The following is a 17,690-nucleotide window of genomic DNA, read 5'->3' as shown; positions in this document are numbered from 1 at the left end:
ATGTATTTTTTTTTTACTTAGTTTCTCCCAATAGTAACATCTTGCAAAAGTATAGCAAAATATCACAAGATATACACTGAAATAACCTATTAATCTTACTCAGATTTCCCTAGCTTTATTTGTACTCATTTTATTTATGGCTTAGATTAGAGCAATTTTTATCACAGTTGAAATTTTGTATATCCAACCATGAGTCAAAACTAGAGTAGCACTTCTAACATCAAGGATCTCTTCTACTGTTTCATAACCACACATCCCACTCCCTCATGTGCCCCAAGAAATCAATTCTCTTTTCCTTTCTTACTGTACACAAAACCACCAAAAACATATATACCTAATCTGTATCATTTATAAATAATTAACAGGTCATAAATAATCTAATAAGGTTATAATATAAATTCACAGTTTAGAAAAATTGTCAGCTTCAAAAAAGTTATTCAAATTCAGTCACAAGTAAAAAGACCACATCAAAATATTCTCAATCATATTTAGAAACAGAAGCCAAGTTTTTAAAATGGACACAATATAATTTTCAACTACTAAGCCTTAAGTTTTTACTTATAGCCAAATTTTACAATTTTTTAAACTTTTCATATTTACATATTTACATATTTACTTGACAAACAAAATATACTGGCCTTACAATCAACCCAGGAATGTACTACACCTCACTTGGGTTTATAACAATTTACCTTCAATTTCACTGGAGATGGACGATGTCTCTTTTTAACTTCTATCCAAGGTTCTGAGTCCAAGTCAGGCAAACTGGTAGACAAACCTCTAGACATTGCTTGAAGATTACTTATTTCAGTATTTTTCTTTGGGTTCAGTGGTTTTCCAATTCTTGGAGAATTTGGGGCAGACTCTAAAATTTTAAGTTAGTACTTAATTAAAATAATGGTTTTCTTAATTATAAAACACTTCTTTTTCTTTACTTGGGCTGGATTTTTTTTTTCCACAAAAACATGATAAATCAAATCTCAATTACAATTTTTCCAATGACTGATTTTCAAACCTGAAAAGATGTAAAATGTATTTGAGTGAAGCCAATCAATAATAGATAAAAGAAATGTCACCAACCCTTACACAGATCACATTCACTCAAACATCTCAAGCATATCAATTGAGTTACTAATTGTGATAATTCATTTAATTTAGGGATCAATTCCCAGTGCAATCTTAAAATCTATCAATTATGAAATGAAATTATGGAATCTCAAATGCTATTAAGCTGGAGTAAACGCATATTTTATTCAAGGCAGTATCAGTCCTTCACTATTCTGCTATCATCTATAGCAAGGGAGTCATTATTCACACTTCACATTTCCTTCACTTAATGAATTTTACCTAAATGCAGTGTGCCCACTTAGCTCATATAAGATACTGTAAGGAGTAGAATGTCACATCATTAAAGTGCAAATTTAAAATATCTTAAAACTGGTAATAAAATTTAAAACATTTTAAAACTCTGCTGTAATTAAAAATGCTTTCTTCCACACTATCCCTTAATCAAAATAATCACGTGCTTTATAAATAAAATCCTAATCGATACCTTTACAAATCTTTTTCTAAAAATTCAAAAGAATGCTTATTTTAAGTTATAATGCAATATGTATTTCCTTTGGACAAAGAGTTTTACATACAAATTTATACTCTAAAATTCTAAATATCATTTAATTTAGTCCCCAAAAGCCAATTACTTCAAAATATTGCAAAGTTGAATATTACATGGAGAAAGCTGAAATAAATGAACAGCAACAATTCTTTTATTTACTAAATGAAAATGCAAAGGCACATTCCAGGACTTTGGCTTTGAGAAGAATATTCCAAGATCTTACTTTCATCTACTACATGCTAGACTCAAATAAGAGTTATCCTCTCCATGAACACATATTAGATCCAGGATTCAAATATCAAATTATATTACTTTTTTTAAAAAGTACATTCCTTCATAATGGAAAAGGCTCTAAAACTGCATTGTTGAGTATATAGCCACTAGTCATATGGAACTACTGAGCACTTAAAACATGGGTAGTCCTAGAATGTGCTAATAAGTATAAGGTCCATACCAGATTTCAAAGTCTTGGTACAAAATATCCAAAAAGGTAAAATGGATCTGTAGTTTTTATATTAATGTTATAATATTTAGGTATATTAAAATATTTTAAATGTTATTAAAATTAATTTCATTTTTAGGCTATTAAAATTATTAGGATTACATGTATAGCAAACATTATATTTCTATTTGACATTGACGCTTACAACTTTAATTAATGGTACATATATCATCGATTGATCCATAGAGGTAGTATAGATGAAATGCTACATTTGGACTGCAAGTATTAATATTAAAGTTATAGGAATGGGAACACATTTTATAGCAGAGAATTGTATTTCTAATACTATAAATCACCTATGCTAACGCAGTGAATAAAGCTTTAAAAACAGACTAAGAACCACCACCCTAGCAACTGTGAGAATTAACTAAATTACTATCATGTATAAATGATTAGAATAGCACCTGGCACATGGTAGGGAAATCAATTAACTACTATTTTTAACACAGAAATCTAATATTTAAACACCTACTTAAGTTTATTATATAATCATCTCTAAATGCTCATTAAGCTTGAATGTTTCTATCATGAAGTCAAGTGTTTCATTATACCCACAACACGTACTTACAAATTAAATATCAAAATACCAAAGAATTTGGGTAAGACAAGAAAATTTAGGATAGTCTGAGTTTTTAAAGGGAAATGTTCACCTTATAATTACCTACACATACGCTTTATGTGATTTGTTTTCTTTTACAATGAAAATATTTCAAACATTATGTAGGTAAATTTTAAAGGTAACGGTAAAGCCCTCATCTTCCAAGAACCAATAAGTCTGAATATTACTTGGATGACTTGACATGAAACTTATAGAGATAAAAAATCACATACTTTGATACTTTATAGGTTCTAATTTATAAGAACAGAGAAAAAAAATTATCTTTGCTGTTTTAATTGAAAAATTATCAATATCACTCTCCAGAGGTAAATCACCCTATACATTCCATGATTATCTAGTTTGACTTCTTTATCCGCCCTGAATCTGGTTGTTACATAGATTGCTTTAAAAGGGTTATATACTTTTAAAAGGGTTATATACTTCATGTAGCTCATTCAGGAATACTTCTGCAACTTTCCAAAGGAAATCCCACAGCTTATTCAAAAATCATTAGAGATCCTCCTACACATTTTTCAAAAAGCCAAAACAACAACAAAAACCCCCAAGATGGTCAGGTACCCAACCCTCTCAACTTTGATGAATGAAATCTTTTACTTAAGAGTTGATAGTGCAATACTATATCCATTGAACTGCAAAACCTAAATTTTAAAATTAACATCTTACCATTCCCATAATCAACATTTTCTGGTGCATTGAGGTCCTCTGTTCAGTGCAAAGGTGAACTCATGTTACACAATTCAACCTCCATAGAGGGAAAAATAGACATTTTAATTTCTTTGGTAAAAAAAAAACAAAAATGTTTAAATATTTTACAATAAAAATCCCTCAGGAAGTATACATCAATGGTTATGTTTCTGAAATTTAAAGTCTTCTTTTTAGAGATAAAAAGGATATAGATAAAAGTTTCTTCACCTATAGATACAGATAAACACAATCTACTTTTCCTATTCCTATATCCATTTCACATTTTTGGTGACATACTACTCTCTCTTGAATTTAAGACCTAAGCCTTTCTCATCAGAGGATAATTATTAAGGTCAGAAATATGGGGATTCATGAAAAAGGCTGAATTTATGTACCTATTCCTATGATGTAATGTAAATCTGCATAACTCTAAGAACATTCTATATGCCTTCATTATCCATGTGGTTACAGATGTGTAATTTAAAGAACCTAAAATTTTGGACATTTAAATATAGAGTGACATGTTTTGGCAATATGTATGAGATGTAAATGAGTGTATATTTAAAAAACACAAAAATGTACAAGACATTGTAATTTTATTCTTATAATTTTATTAATAATGCATAAATGGTTAAATGAACAGGCATCACCAACTTGACTGACCTATCTTATTAGCTACCCTGTGGAAAAATTATTTTCTATTTTTATCTAACTCACTTAATGCCTGTTCATAAGCAGGTTAAAAATGTCATCTTGGACCCAAAGTTCACACAAATAATCTAATTTATACAATCAGACATTAAGTCTTTTTTTAAGAAAACCTAAAAAATATCACTTTTCTTCAACTTTTAAAACATCTGCCCAAGTTGCTTGCTAGGGTTATAGGCACAGAGGGCTGACAAAGAAACGCTAAATAAAAATATCTGTGAGACTGTTCATCAGTACTTTATTGATGGCAGGTCTCACATACTAGTGTATAAAAAATATATTTTGAAGAGTTTAGAAAAAAATATTCTTGTTCATTTCTCATATTTCTTATCCCCCCATGTCCACATTAACACATCTCATAGTCCATGTGAAATACTATGGTGACATGTGAGTTGTACACTGTACACTGTACTGAAGGGCAAATCAAATAGCAAAGGACCTAACAATCTGGGAAATGCCACTCAAGCCTCTCTATTTTTGTTTTATTGATCTGGACACAGTACATAAGTCTGGGAAAAAAGACAGAATTTTGCAATATTTCCAGAATAATTAACTTTCCCACCGTAAATAAAAGTAGCACATGCAGCTCAGGCTAATTACACACAAATGGTGGCTCCTATAAAAACAACAGCAGTCCTCTGGTCTCTCTCTCTCATTATCATCACAAAGGTGTTTATCTCCATCGTAGTGGTGGCCCAACCTCCTCCACAAGGAGTCGGGAGTAGACATTCTTGCATAGAAGTCTGGTCGCTTTCATTTCTGCATCACGATTTGTTCCAATGTTTATAATATTTCAGTGAATCACCTATTCCTCTGCATGTTCGATCAAATGACATCCAAGCATCAGTAGATCATCACCCTGACTGAAAAAAGTTTAAGCACACACATTTTTTCCCAAGAGGGAATGTCTTAAAAATGATCCAGGAAAAAATTCTTAATATTAAAGCAGTTTTTGGAAATTCTAATTACCATCAATTCTTTAATCTATAATCATAATAATTTCATAAGAGTACCCCAATGCTGATTTTGAATATAGGTCATCCCAGCTTTACAAGATGGGATTGAAGCACACTAGTAACAAAACTAAAGTCAGCCCCACTCTTTAGTATAAGACTTTTAAACTACTTCATCCTACTAGACTACTCCAATCTTATAAGAGGAAACTAGCACAACTTATCTATAATCATTTAGTAAAATTAAGAAGATAGGTAGAAATTCCATACATGACAAAGTACACAATTTAAAAATGGAGCAGAGGTTTACCCATAATTCTTAAATCCATTTTTAATTTATGGCTGGGTAGGGGGCACAAAATGAATAGAATTTAGAGTATCAAAGTCATTTAGTTTTCTTTAATTTTCCTAAACAATCTAAATAAACTTTTTTAAAGGATAGGTAAATGGGACCAGATAGCCCACCATTACACTGCTTGCTCTAGAAGAAAAGCTGTTACCTGTATGTGAACAAAAGGCTTGGCCTGGTACAAACTCTGGGCAATCAATCAGTTGAGAGAAGTCTGTCTGTGGCACACGTCGTGGAGGAGGGCCCGGAATTGGCCATTTTTCCGGTTCTATCTTTTTTCTCATTTTCTCATCCACAATTTCCACTTCTGTGCTATCTTTCAGTGCCTATAAATAGGTATTTTAAGCTATTAAAGAACTTTCATTCAAAAAACTGTAATGTCACATCCTATACTTCAAATAACCTAAAAATTTTTTAAAATCTGAAATCAGCAGACATTATTACAGTAAACATTTCTAAAAAATATCAATGAATTAACTACTTAAAACAAATTTTTAAATAATTTGCCCTTGTGATAGGTAACAGATATCTACATAACATGCAGCAAATAATTTGGTTTTCACAACAGAATTAGCATTTAAGGATTATTACATCAACTATAATCAAACTACTTTTACTATAATTAAATTTTATTTTCAGGTTTTTTCTCTCATATTTCCTTTTATCTTACCTTAATAATAAACCACTAAATAAAATTTAAGCACTATTGTATTAACTACCATCATTAATCAAATGGTAAGAAACACACATACACATACCTCAAAATACCCTGTAACATACACAGGTGAGGAAACTGAAGCTCAAAGAAATAACTTGATAAAGATCATAGACTTAGTATGAGGCAATACTAGGATCAAATAACTTATTAGCTATCCACCACTGAATCTTAGTCACTAGGCTACAGAGCTTTGCAAAAATAACATACGCAATTCAATGATAAAATAAAACTAGAACAAAACTTCCTCAAAATAAAAGACTTAGTGAACTGAGTTTTATCTGAAATTCAAGGGTACTTACCTTTTAGAAATAAAATCAGGAAAAATACAAATATAATATAAAAACTGAACATATATACTTGTTATTTTATAAAAGTTAAAACTCACTATCTTTTAGTGGAAGAACATAACATATGTATTACTTTTACATTTGTATGCCCTTAGCATAATACTCACTTTTTAAAGTTATATTTTCAAAACTGGACAATACTTTAAAATTATTAAAAATTATTTTAAAACAAACTTTTTTGATGGGAATTAGGATACTCTCTGAAAAAACAGAGTATGAAATACAGAATAAAGGAAATAAGGAAGGAGCCTATGACAAGGGGTTTGAATTGGTGATAGCTATATTTTCTTTTAACATATATTTTCCTAGTTTTATCTATTGAACATTCTAGAAGCAATGACACTCTAGTAGCAAACACCAGTATACCCTGCATCCAGATCCTGCAACATGGATGAATTTCAAAAACTACGAATGGAAGAGCCAGGACACAGAAAAATCCCACTAACACAAATGTGTATAAATAAACAGACAAAATTAATCTATGCTTATATAATCAGAAAAGTGGTTTGGGATGAGGCAGAGGATTTGGTGGGGGATTGACCATGACTGGAAAGGACCATGAAGGAAGTTCTTAGAGGAATGGGCTCTATCTTTTTGAGGGCAGGCTTATACAATTTCAAAACGCAAAATGAACACCCAAGACCTCTGCATTTTACAGCATGCTATTTATACCTAAATTTAAAAAGAAAATCTTTGAAACTTTCCTATTGGTTTAAATTTTTAAGTAGAAAAAGACTACCAATATGTTGATAGAATATGGAGCAAGTGAAGTTGTGAATGGTGGTAGTGTTAATTGGTTTAATAATTTGGAAAAAATGTTTAGCAGTATTACAAAAGCTAAGTGTGTGTGTGTCTGTGTGTGTATCTCCTGTTAGCCATGTCACAGGAAAATAAATGCATATGACCATCAAAAAATATGTATGATAATGTTCGCAACAGTACCACAGATTCAAACTGGAAAGAACCCATGCATCTATAAACCGCAGCATGGAAAAATACATAGTGTTTTATTCCTAGAATGAAATACTACCCCAAAATGTATAATGAACAACTGCTACACACCAACAACATGGGTAAACCTCACAGAAATGATAAGTAAAAGTCAGATATAAAAGAGCACACATACCTCTGATTAGGTGAAATTAAAAAACACATGAGACAGCTCTGAGAGATAATGAGACCACCAAATTGACCTTTGAGGAGACCAGTGTACAGGCTAGGAGGACAGCACAAGGGAGCTTCCTGGGATGCTGAAAATGTTTTATATCTTAATCTGGGGGGCAATTACACAACTATATACACTGAGAAAAGTCGTATGTAATCCTATGATTTCTAATATATAGTATATAACTTATGCCTCAATTTATTTTTCTTTAAGATTTTATTTATTTGAGAGAGAGACACACAGTGAAAGAGGGAACACAAGCAGGGGGAGTGGGAGAGGGAGAAGCAGGCTTCCAGCTGAGCAAGGAGCCTGATGCGGAGCTCCCTGATCCCAAGGCTGTGGGATCATGACCCAAGCTGAAGGCAGACCCTTAATGGCTAAGCCACCCAGGCACCCCAATTATGCCTCAATTTAAAAGAAAAAATTTGAGTGGGAAAAAACCCAAAGTTCTTTATACACAACCCTGAATAATCTAATATATGCTGTTTTTTAAAATAGGGCATAACAATATATGTAGTATAATATGTAGTATCTCAGGAAAAATACACGAAAAAGAAGTAACACTGACTGTCACCAAGAAAGGTTTAACTAATAGACTATTAGTAAAAGATGGGAAGGAAATTGTTCACTACATACCCTTTGAATCTTAAATCACAGGAAATTTATTCCCTATTGAAAAAGTTCAGAAAGAAAATAAAGAGAACAAGTGAACGTTGTGATTTAGACCTTAAAAACATCATATAAAAATTATGTTTTATACAAAATTAAGGAAAAGATCTAGACAAGAGTTTTATTAAAACCAAACCATGATACCTTGAAGTCCTAAACAATGAGTTATAGTGTGCAGTTAATATTTTTGGGTATCTGATGGCTTTTCTAACTACTAATTTTAGTCCTTTTCTTAAATGGACCAAATATTACTATGAATAATTACCAATGTTAGAATACATAGATAATATATTCCTAGTTCCTGGTCCTATGCCTGGTACCAAGAGAAAAGATCTGCATGTGCAAAAACTTAAAAGATAAGACAGCAGCACACATTCTGAGGAACCGCAGTCAGCCAAGATGGGAGCAGCAAGAATAGTTCAAGGACATTACAAGTACATTAATTATTTCTCTTAAGTCCTTACACTCTGTGATAGTTTAAGTATTATTTGCCCTATTTTAACAATGAGAAAACAAGCATGAAGAGGTTAAGGTTAAGTAACTTGAACAGTCATACAACCGATTAGCTAAAGATCAAGGATTAATTGAATTTTAAAAAAAAGAAAGGACATCACAAATAGCTCTCTGTTCACTGCAATCAAGAATGCAGTGAACTGGATCTACCATATAATCCAGGAATAACACTTCTGGGTATATACCCAAAGAAAATGAAAACAGGATTCTGAAGAGATACCTGCACACCCATGTTTATTGCAGCATTATTCACAGTAGCTAAGATGTGGAAACAAACTAAGAAACAAACTAAACGCCCATCAACAGATGAAGAGATAAAGAAAATGTAGCGCACGCGCACACACACACACACATATATATATCAAACATATATATCAAATACATATGTATCAAATATATATCAGAATATTATTCAGCCATGAGCATGGATGGATCTTCCGGACATTATGCTAAATGAGGTAAGTCAGAGAAAGACAAGTACTGTATGATATCACTTATATGTGGAATCTAAAAAAGTGAAACTCATTTAAAAAAAGAGTAAAATGGTGGTTATTAGGAAACAGCAGGTGGGGGAATAAGACTGGTGTTGTTTAAGAGTATTAACTGGCAATAAGTAGTAAATAATCCACAGAGATTTCATGCACAGTATAATGACTACTGACAATACTGTACTATAATTATGTGATAAATATCACTATAATACCAATCCTATTACAATATATATATATCAAGTAAAAAAAAGTATAATAAGCCAAAAATGAGTGGGAGGAAACAGATTCAGTAAGACTGGTTATGTAGAAAACCTCAACTGGGACAGATAGGGGTGTGAACTAAGGTATATTTTGCTTTTCATAGTTCTTCAGGGAAGAAAGCTTGAGTATATCAAAATACATATAACAAAATGTTGATGTTGATATATTGAAATGAAGATCCAAAAAAAGGAGCGAACAATAGAAGGGCATCCTTGAAGACTAACAATAATAGAACATTCTTATTTAGGGCTGTTTGTGCCAGACACTGTCGTTAAACATTTCATCCTCAACACAACCCTATGAAGTATGTATCATTACTATTTCCACTTTGCAGAAGTCTCAAGACATTGCCCAAGATCACAAAACTACAAGGATATATATGCTGGTTCTCAAGTCTGTACTCTAAATCAGTATGTTTATATTGCAAAGCCCAATGAAATTCTACATTCTTAACAGAAAACCGACGACTTTTCCACTGTAACCAATGGTAGGTGCATAATGAATGTTAAGTGAACGCAGCCTATGCTGTTCTAAATCACTGTGCTTATATGTCAATTCATAACAGTAAAGCAAAAGTCCTTTTAACTATTCCTTCCCTACTGCTGTAAATTATAAGGAAACTGATAATCAATAACCTAAAAATTATGTGGGAGGACTTAATGGGGACACCAAGAGACCAAAAAAAACCCATACAATAATGAAATTATAACCAGATTCCTACAGAATTACAGAGTGAGGGAAATCAGTAACAAATTCACTGAAAATGACTATATATATATATATATATATATATAAAATAAACTTGTATTTATTTATATATATAAAATAAGTTTGTATATATTTATATATATAAAATGACAGATATATCTTTGCTTTAGCACAAATGATGGCAGTGGTTAATAAACTCATTCTACTATGAATATAATCATAATATTTTTCTGAAGACTAGACTTTGCAGAAAAAACTTAGTTTTCTTCAAATTATCGTGTATAGAAACTATTTAGATGGCATCTATAAATAAATGTAATAATGGTAGTACTTGAAATAACTTCTTTCATAAAACAAAGACTCAGTAATTACATATTAACAAATAACAAATCATTAGTTTTTGTTTTTGAAATCTTAAATCTTCCTGTAGCTAGTTTTTAAAGCCCAGAGCACACATGTTCAAAAAAATTTGCTAAAGAAGTCTGTTAAGAAAATAAAAAGATGAGCCAAAGACTGGGAAAAAATATTTGTAAAACACAAAGGATTTGTATTCAGAAGAACTCTTACTCCATTAAAAATTGGCAAAATAAGGATGCCTGGGTGGCTCAGTTCGTTGAGCAGACGTCTGCCTTCAGCTCAGGTCATGATCCCAGGGTCCTGGAATCGAGTCCCACATCAGGCTCCCTGCTCAATGGGGAGCCTGCTTCTCCCTCTGCCTGCCTCTACCCTGCTTGTGCTCTCACTCTCTCTGATTAAAAAAAATAAAAAAGGCAAAATATCTGAACAGGCATTTCAACACAAAAGGTACACTGATGGCAAATAAATACTGATGAGGCTACAGAACAAATGGAACTTTCATACAAAATGGTGGAATGCAAAATGGTCAAACCCACTTTAGACATACTTCTTACAGTTAATACACTTACAATACATACCAGCAATCACAACCCTCAATATTTATCCAACAGAAATGAAAACATATATCCACACAAAGACCTTTCTGCTTTACTCATGATCAAAAACTGGAAACAATCTAAGTGTCTACCAACAAGTAAATGGATAAACTGTGGTACATCCACACTATGGAATACTAATCAACAATAAGAACAAACTACTGATAATGTACAACACAAATAAATCTCAAAAGCACTATGCTGAGTGAAAGAAATCAGAAATAAAGGGCTACAAACTACATACAAACATGTAACTTATTTATATATTCTGGAAAAGGCAAAACTAAAGGGACAAAAATCCAACCAATGGTTCCAGGGCTTGTGTATGGGAAAAGGGACTGGCTACATAGGGGCACAAGAATGCAAGTCTGGCAAAACTACAGCAAAAGGGCAAATTTGTTTACATGTATATAGGGAAAAGAAAACCAAAAATATTCACAGCATCTAGAACAGGACAGACAAAAAATTTAATGAAAGCATTAAGAATACAAATGAAATAATTATATAATTATTATTATAATTATATATTATTATTTACATTATTAATTATGTGTTAATAATATAACTATTATATATGATATACATGAATTGTATATCATTATGTTATATTATTATTATTATTATTATTTAAAATTGTTTTAAATTATTGCACAGGAAAAATCCTCAAAATTTTAATAAATAGAAATACATTTTATTTTGCAGCAATCTGAGAAGACTAAAGGACCAAGCACAATCAAGAAGGTCCAAGTTTGAAGGACCAGGTTAGAAATACGTGGAAACATCATTAGTAAACCCCATTTGAGGGGTTTCCAAGATTAGGCATTTATTTGGGTTTTATAAAATGAAAACAGGCCATGAGAGACAGTCTAAGCCTTAGGCAACTAAAGATTATTTTTGTGTTTTTTCCTTAAGGTGTTTAATATTACTTTTTAGAGCACTTTTAGGTTTACATATTACTTTTAGAGCACTTTTAGGAAAGTACAGACTGTTTTGTAAATGAATAATTACCTCTAAAATGAGATTAAGGTTTGTAGTGAGAGCCTGAACACGGTGGAAACCAGCAATCAGGGAAATAGGCAAGAAACCTTGTTCGTCCATCTTTCTCCTAAGAAAGAAGTCCCGTTCTAAATTTTCTATACTGAAGTAATATTCACTGAAAAAAAGAAACATAAACAAAGAGAAATAAAGATTACCTTTAATTCATGTATTCAACAGGAAATAAATATCTATGGCTTATTTATAAACAGCTTTAAAATTATTTTACTAATAACATATAGATTTAATACAACTTAGATATAGGGTAAATACGAAAGAGCAAAACCCTACTGAGTTTATAATTTCTTATCCATGAGTAGAAAGACATTTAGAATACTGATTCACTCCCAAAAACCTAACATTAACGTCTACTTAGATCAGCTTTATCTAAGCATAAAGAATTAACCAGCTTTTTACTTTAAAATAGTTCAATAACTGATTTTGTAAAATGAGTCAATTAAGTGAAAATTTTCATTAAAAACTATTTTAACTTGCTTCATTTAGCTGACTAAATACAGGTCAACAGATTGCCTTCAACTTTTTCCCCATTACTGAGAAGAATATTATTTTTGGAAGTATTCTTTGTCAACTTTACAGAGTAGATTACAGTTTTTGTTTTGTTTTCTAAATTGGCAAGGTACTGACATTGTTTAATATTTCTGAATCCTAGCAATCAGCACAAGGCTGAGTAAAAATTTAGTGAATATACGAGCACAGGTGTACACACACACATACACAATTATATATTTGCAAGATCTCCCTCTTTCTTTGATGGAGAGAACTATAAAAGACATTAAGAGTGAACAGAATATATAGCTAAACAAGAAATATCTATGATACTATGAGATACATGGGGGTAAAAATACAAAAAAAGCTTAAATACCTTAATCTTCTCTAGGAAAGTATAGAGATAAATTTAAGTGGACAAACTGTATAATCAATAAGTAGAACTTCCAAGATACAAAGATAATATAGATATATTTAATAATGGCATTTGAGAAACACATTTAAAATTACAGCCTCCATACAGAAAAGTAAGAAAAGAATTATAGAGCAACCAAGAGGACAATGGAGGGAAATACACAAAAGAATACAAAAGAAATACATGACATCAATGATAATATGGCCTACAGGTTAATAATCCTATAATGTTTCCAAATCAGAGACAGTTTTCAAAGATCAGTGGCAAATTATGAGAAAGGACACTAAATCATATACTCTGTTCTAACACTGGGTGACTAAAGATACCCCTGAAATATTTAGGTCAAACTCTAACTTTGAAGAAATAATCACCCATAAATGAGGAATGGCTTTGAGCTACTTTTCACTGGGAGAAAAAAAAATCTTTAGAAATGTAAATATTCAAGTTGTTTCTTTATACTCAGAGATTTATCCAACTATTGAAGTGCAAAACTCCCTTAGAGATCAGTGAAATATACCTGACATCTCAGTAACACCAGTAAATCATTTACTCATCTTAAACACTGAAGAAAAAAATCTTAGTCTTAAAGAAATAAACATTCAGATTTTGTTACACCTCAAAAAAGCCCTTTTCACAGTGCCTGGCATGTGGTGGGCACATAACACATGTGTTCTAATTTTTGTTACACATCAAAAGTCCTTTTCACAGTGCCAGACGTGGTAGGCACAAAATACACATGCTTAAATTCTAAATTTTCACAAATGAGGACATCTGATTTAGTTACAAGTTAAAACTGTTCTTAGACAAAAACTTCTCTGAATCATTAATAAGATGCCTTTTTATTCTAGTACTTTGTGAAAACCTTAGTATCTGAATAAATTCATAAATCACCCTATTACCTATAGGGTATACTTTTTTAAACTTCTAATGGGCTACAAACTACTCATCTCTAAATCTGAATGCCAGTTTCAGAAGCTAGAAATAATCAAGATCTTAAGTTTTTAATATTCTGACACAAAAATGACAAATTATTAATATATTTTTCAGTTAAAATTATTTTAAAAATTCGATCATCCATAATATAGTTAAGCTTCTTACTTCAAAATACATTTAGCACACTTTTCCACAAATGCAAGAAAGTTTTTCAGTAACTTCTCAAAGAGAAAATGTAAACCCTGAGCCTACCTATGAGAAACCTCAAGGAAAACAAAGTCAAAAGCATGACTCCTCAAAGCAGGACTCCACTAATCAAAGAACAATAACAGTAAAGAGCCATTCTAAACCTAGTGCTCTACCATCTGCCAAAATCCTACTGCTAAACCAATAACCACAAAAAAGAGGAGTCATGCCCAGTGCTGTGTCTGACATTTGTTCAGTGTCCTATGGGACATTATCATGTCCTACCTTAGAAGCTCTGGATTCTACACTGCATGATCAGAAATTTTGTCAACACTGATGTAGCTCTGCTCCTCCCTCACTTGTATGAGCACATTGGAGGCCGATTATCCTGACATGGAGTTGCATATCCACTGTCAGGTCTCAGAAGGGACCTGGCAGCAAGAGTTACAAAAAAGACAGGAATAGTGGTTTGAAGTTGATAGCCACATGCCAGGCACTTTCTGCCCATAAAAAGGCCCTTTTCTTCAGTGTTTGCGTCAACTGTAACAGAAGAAGCAAGAACAAAATAAACAAGTTGCCTCGTATTGTATGTAAGCCAATCAAATCCACCATGAAGGCATCCCAGGAAGATGCCTGGATGATGCTGATGAGGAAATTATTTTCTAGTAACAGTAAATTTTCTTTCTTAAAGGAAGATGTTTTTAAGATGCTTATACCCTTCCAAAAATAGCCTTCTCCTGCATATTGTAAGAACAAAAAATAACCAAATTTCAGCAAACTGGTTATGCAAATCACTTGGGGACATTTTTCTCACCAATAAATACATTACATAAATATGCAAAACATCCTATAGTACTAATATGTACTAGGGTTTTTCTTTCTTAAAGACAATAAAATATTCTAACTTCAGCTTCAGTATTCAGAAGGCAATTATGAGAACTAGAATAAAAAGTCTAAACTAAAAAAGATGAGGTAGTTCCCCTTCAATATGTGTCACAAAGAACAAGAACTTAAAATTAAAAAAAAAAAACTTAGAATTCTGAAATCATTTGCTAAGAAAGTAAAAAAAATCTATCACCATGTTTAACCATTTATGTTCATTTGCAAATTTCAATATAAAAATATATTTGCAAATAATAAGCCAGGCTTTGTTCAACTTCATATATATACACAGCAGTTTTATATTTATATTTAATCATGCATTATACCCTGACAACACTCTTTTAACTAATACCCTTTAAACAGAGAAATATCTGAACAGTAGACAAAGCAGGAGTCTTATATAACACAATAAAAGTCAAATATAAATTAAAAAAAAAAACAACTTCATGTTGTACTAACATTTTCTAGAAAAAAAATACCACTAAAATCTTCCAATTTTACTAATAAACAGCTTAGAAAACGTTTTATGATGTATTCACTATCAATAATGTTAAGGTTTGATGTTACTATCCCATCTATGTCCGACTTACATTTGGCGTTTAATATACTCTTTAAGCAATGCTTCTTCCACAGGATACACCTGTACACCTGTACCATCATCATAGTAATACATCATACTGGTACTAAGTTCTGTTTGAAATGGCTGATCAGTCCTTTCACCATGTTCTCGATAACCATATGAATAATCGAAGTTCACTTGATGTGAATAAAGAAAAAGAAATGTGATTACAAATTTTTCTTAAAGAGAAATAGTCACCATAAGGAATAATCCAAAGTGAAGTATTTCAAGGGATAACAAATATAAGACCATCTTTATTATCAGACCAAAATAAATTATTTAAAACACTGTACAGGATAGTGGGGGAAAGAGGGCTTGCACACTTTTTTTAAACTCCATCAAATTTTAAGAAATAAAAATTCATGTCCTACATCGAGGATTTCCTCTGCCTCGTCCTCTTCCCCGTCCTCGGCCTCTTCCTCGACCTCTAAAGGAACCTCGGATATTACCACCCTCACTTCTCACACTGGAAACTTCATCTTGATCGTCTCTCTTTTCTCTATCACGCCTCCAACCTTTTAAAAACAAAAATATTTTTATACATTCCAATTTGCAATGGTGAATAATGTGATTATTTTTATGAATGCATGGTAACTACCCCTCCCCCACCTTCTTCTTCAGATAGTTAAAAATTTAGGAGATCTCAAAGGAATTTGTCAAAATGTCCCCTGGCATAAAAGAGAACCTACAGAAGTACTGACATATAAAGAAGACGTTCTAATAAGCAAAGTAACATACTAAAAAGATAAAGAGGTCCTTTGTTAAGATGGTACTACTGAGGGGCGCCTGGGTGGCTCAGTGAGTTAGAGCCTCTGCCTTCGGCTCGGGTCGTGGTCTCAGGGTCCCGGGGTTGGATCCCGCATGGGGCTCTCTGCTCGGCGGGGAGCCTGGTTCCTCCTCTCTCTCTCTCTCTCTCTCTCTCTCTCTGCCTGCCTCTCTGCCTACTTGTGATCTTTATCTGTCATATAAATAAATAAAAATCTTAAAAAAACAAAAACAAAAACAAAAAACAATGGTACTATTGAAGATTCTGGAAGTTCCAAGATGACTGAGTTTGCATTATATAAAACTTAAAAACAACTTTTCACAAAATGTTTAAGGAAAGGTTGTCTCAATTTAAGTAAAGACATTCCTTTAAAGAAAAAAGGAAATGAAAACACAAAACAAACTAGAGAGGCATCTGGGTGGCTCTTAAGCATGTGCCTTAAGCTCTGGTCATCATCTCAGAGTCCTGGAATCGAGCACCACCATCCCCCACCCCCAACCCCCTGTGCTGGACTCCCTGCTCAGTGGAGAGTTGGCCTCTCCCCCTTTTCTCATTCGTGATTTCTATTTCCCTCTCAAACAAATAAATAAAATCTTAAAAAAAAAAAAAAGAAAGAAACTGGAAGTTATCTGCAGTACAATATAGGAATTATACTCAGAATATAGAATGCATTCGTGCATACGCACTGTACACACACACACAGTAACTCAATGGGAAAAATGGCTAAAAGACAGGTAGGCAAACAGGTGCAAAGGGACCACAAATATAGAAAGTGGCATTCAGCCTCACCAGTCATGAGAAACGCAAATTAAGACAGAGTATTTGATCTACCAAAGGCTGACAAAATTTTAAGGCCTTAAAATTTCAAACACTGACCAAGACAGAAAAAAGAACACTATATACCATTAGTGAGAGCAAAGCCAGGCACATCCACTTTGAAAAACAATTCAGAATAATCAAATAAATTCAAAGATATAGATATAGATATATATATACATCCTATAGATCAAGGTTTTTCAACCTTGGCACTACTGACATTTTGAGCCAGACAGTTCTCTAGTATAGGGGGCTGGGGGATGTTTAGTATCATCC

The 17,690-nt window shown here is 32.3% G+C and overlaps 1 protein-coding gene across 6 annotated transcripts in view; it reads right to left on the bottom strand.

Moving 5' to 3' along the window:
- LARP1B (La ribonucleoprotein 1B) overlaps positions 1 to 17,690 on the bottom strand; it is a 123,270-nt gene that overhangs the window by 90,086 nt on the left and 15,494 nt on the right. For 5 of the 6 annotated variants that reach the window (XM_080797772.1, XM_080797773.1, XM_080797776.1 and 2 more), the window contains exons 6-10: positions 16,204 to 16,347; positions 15,804 to 15,969; positions 12,264 to 12,408; positions 5,582 to 5,756; positions 693 to 865 (exon numbers count right to left, since the gene is read on the bottom strand). In XM_080797772.1, coding sequence (XP_080653898.1) covers positions 693 to 865; positions 5,582 to 5,756; positions 12,264 to 12,408; positions 15,804 to 15,969; positions 16,204 to 16,347 — 803 coding nt within the window. Of the gene's footprint in view, positions 1 to 692; positions 866 to 4,010; positions 4,992 to 5,581; positions 5,757 to 12,263; positions 12,409 to 15,803; positions 15,970 to 16,203; positions 16,348 to 17,690 lie in introns of those variants that run through there. The other variant, XM_080797777.1, reaches the window with a different exon arrangement.

This window comes from Martes martes, assembly GCF_963455335.1.
Source record: "Martes martes genome assembly, chromosome: 2".
Classification (NCBI taxonomy): domain Eukaryota; kingdom Metazoa; phylum Chordata; class Mammalia; order Carnivora; family Mustelidae; genus Martes; species Martes martes.
This window is presented reverse-complemented; position numbering and strand designations above follow the sequence as displayed.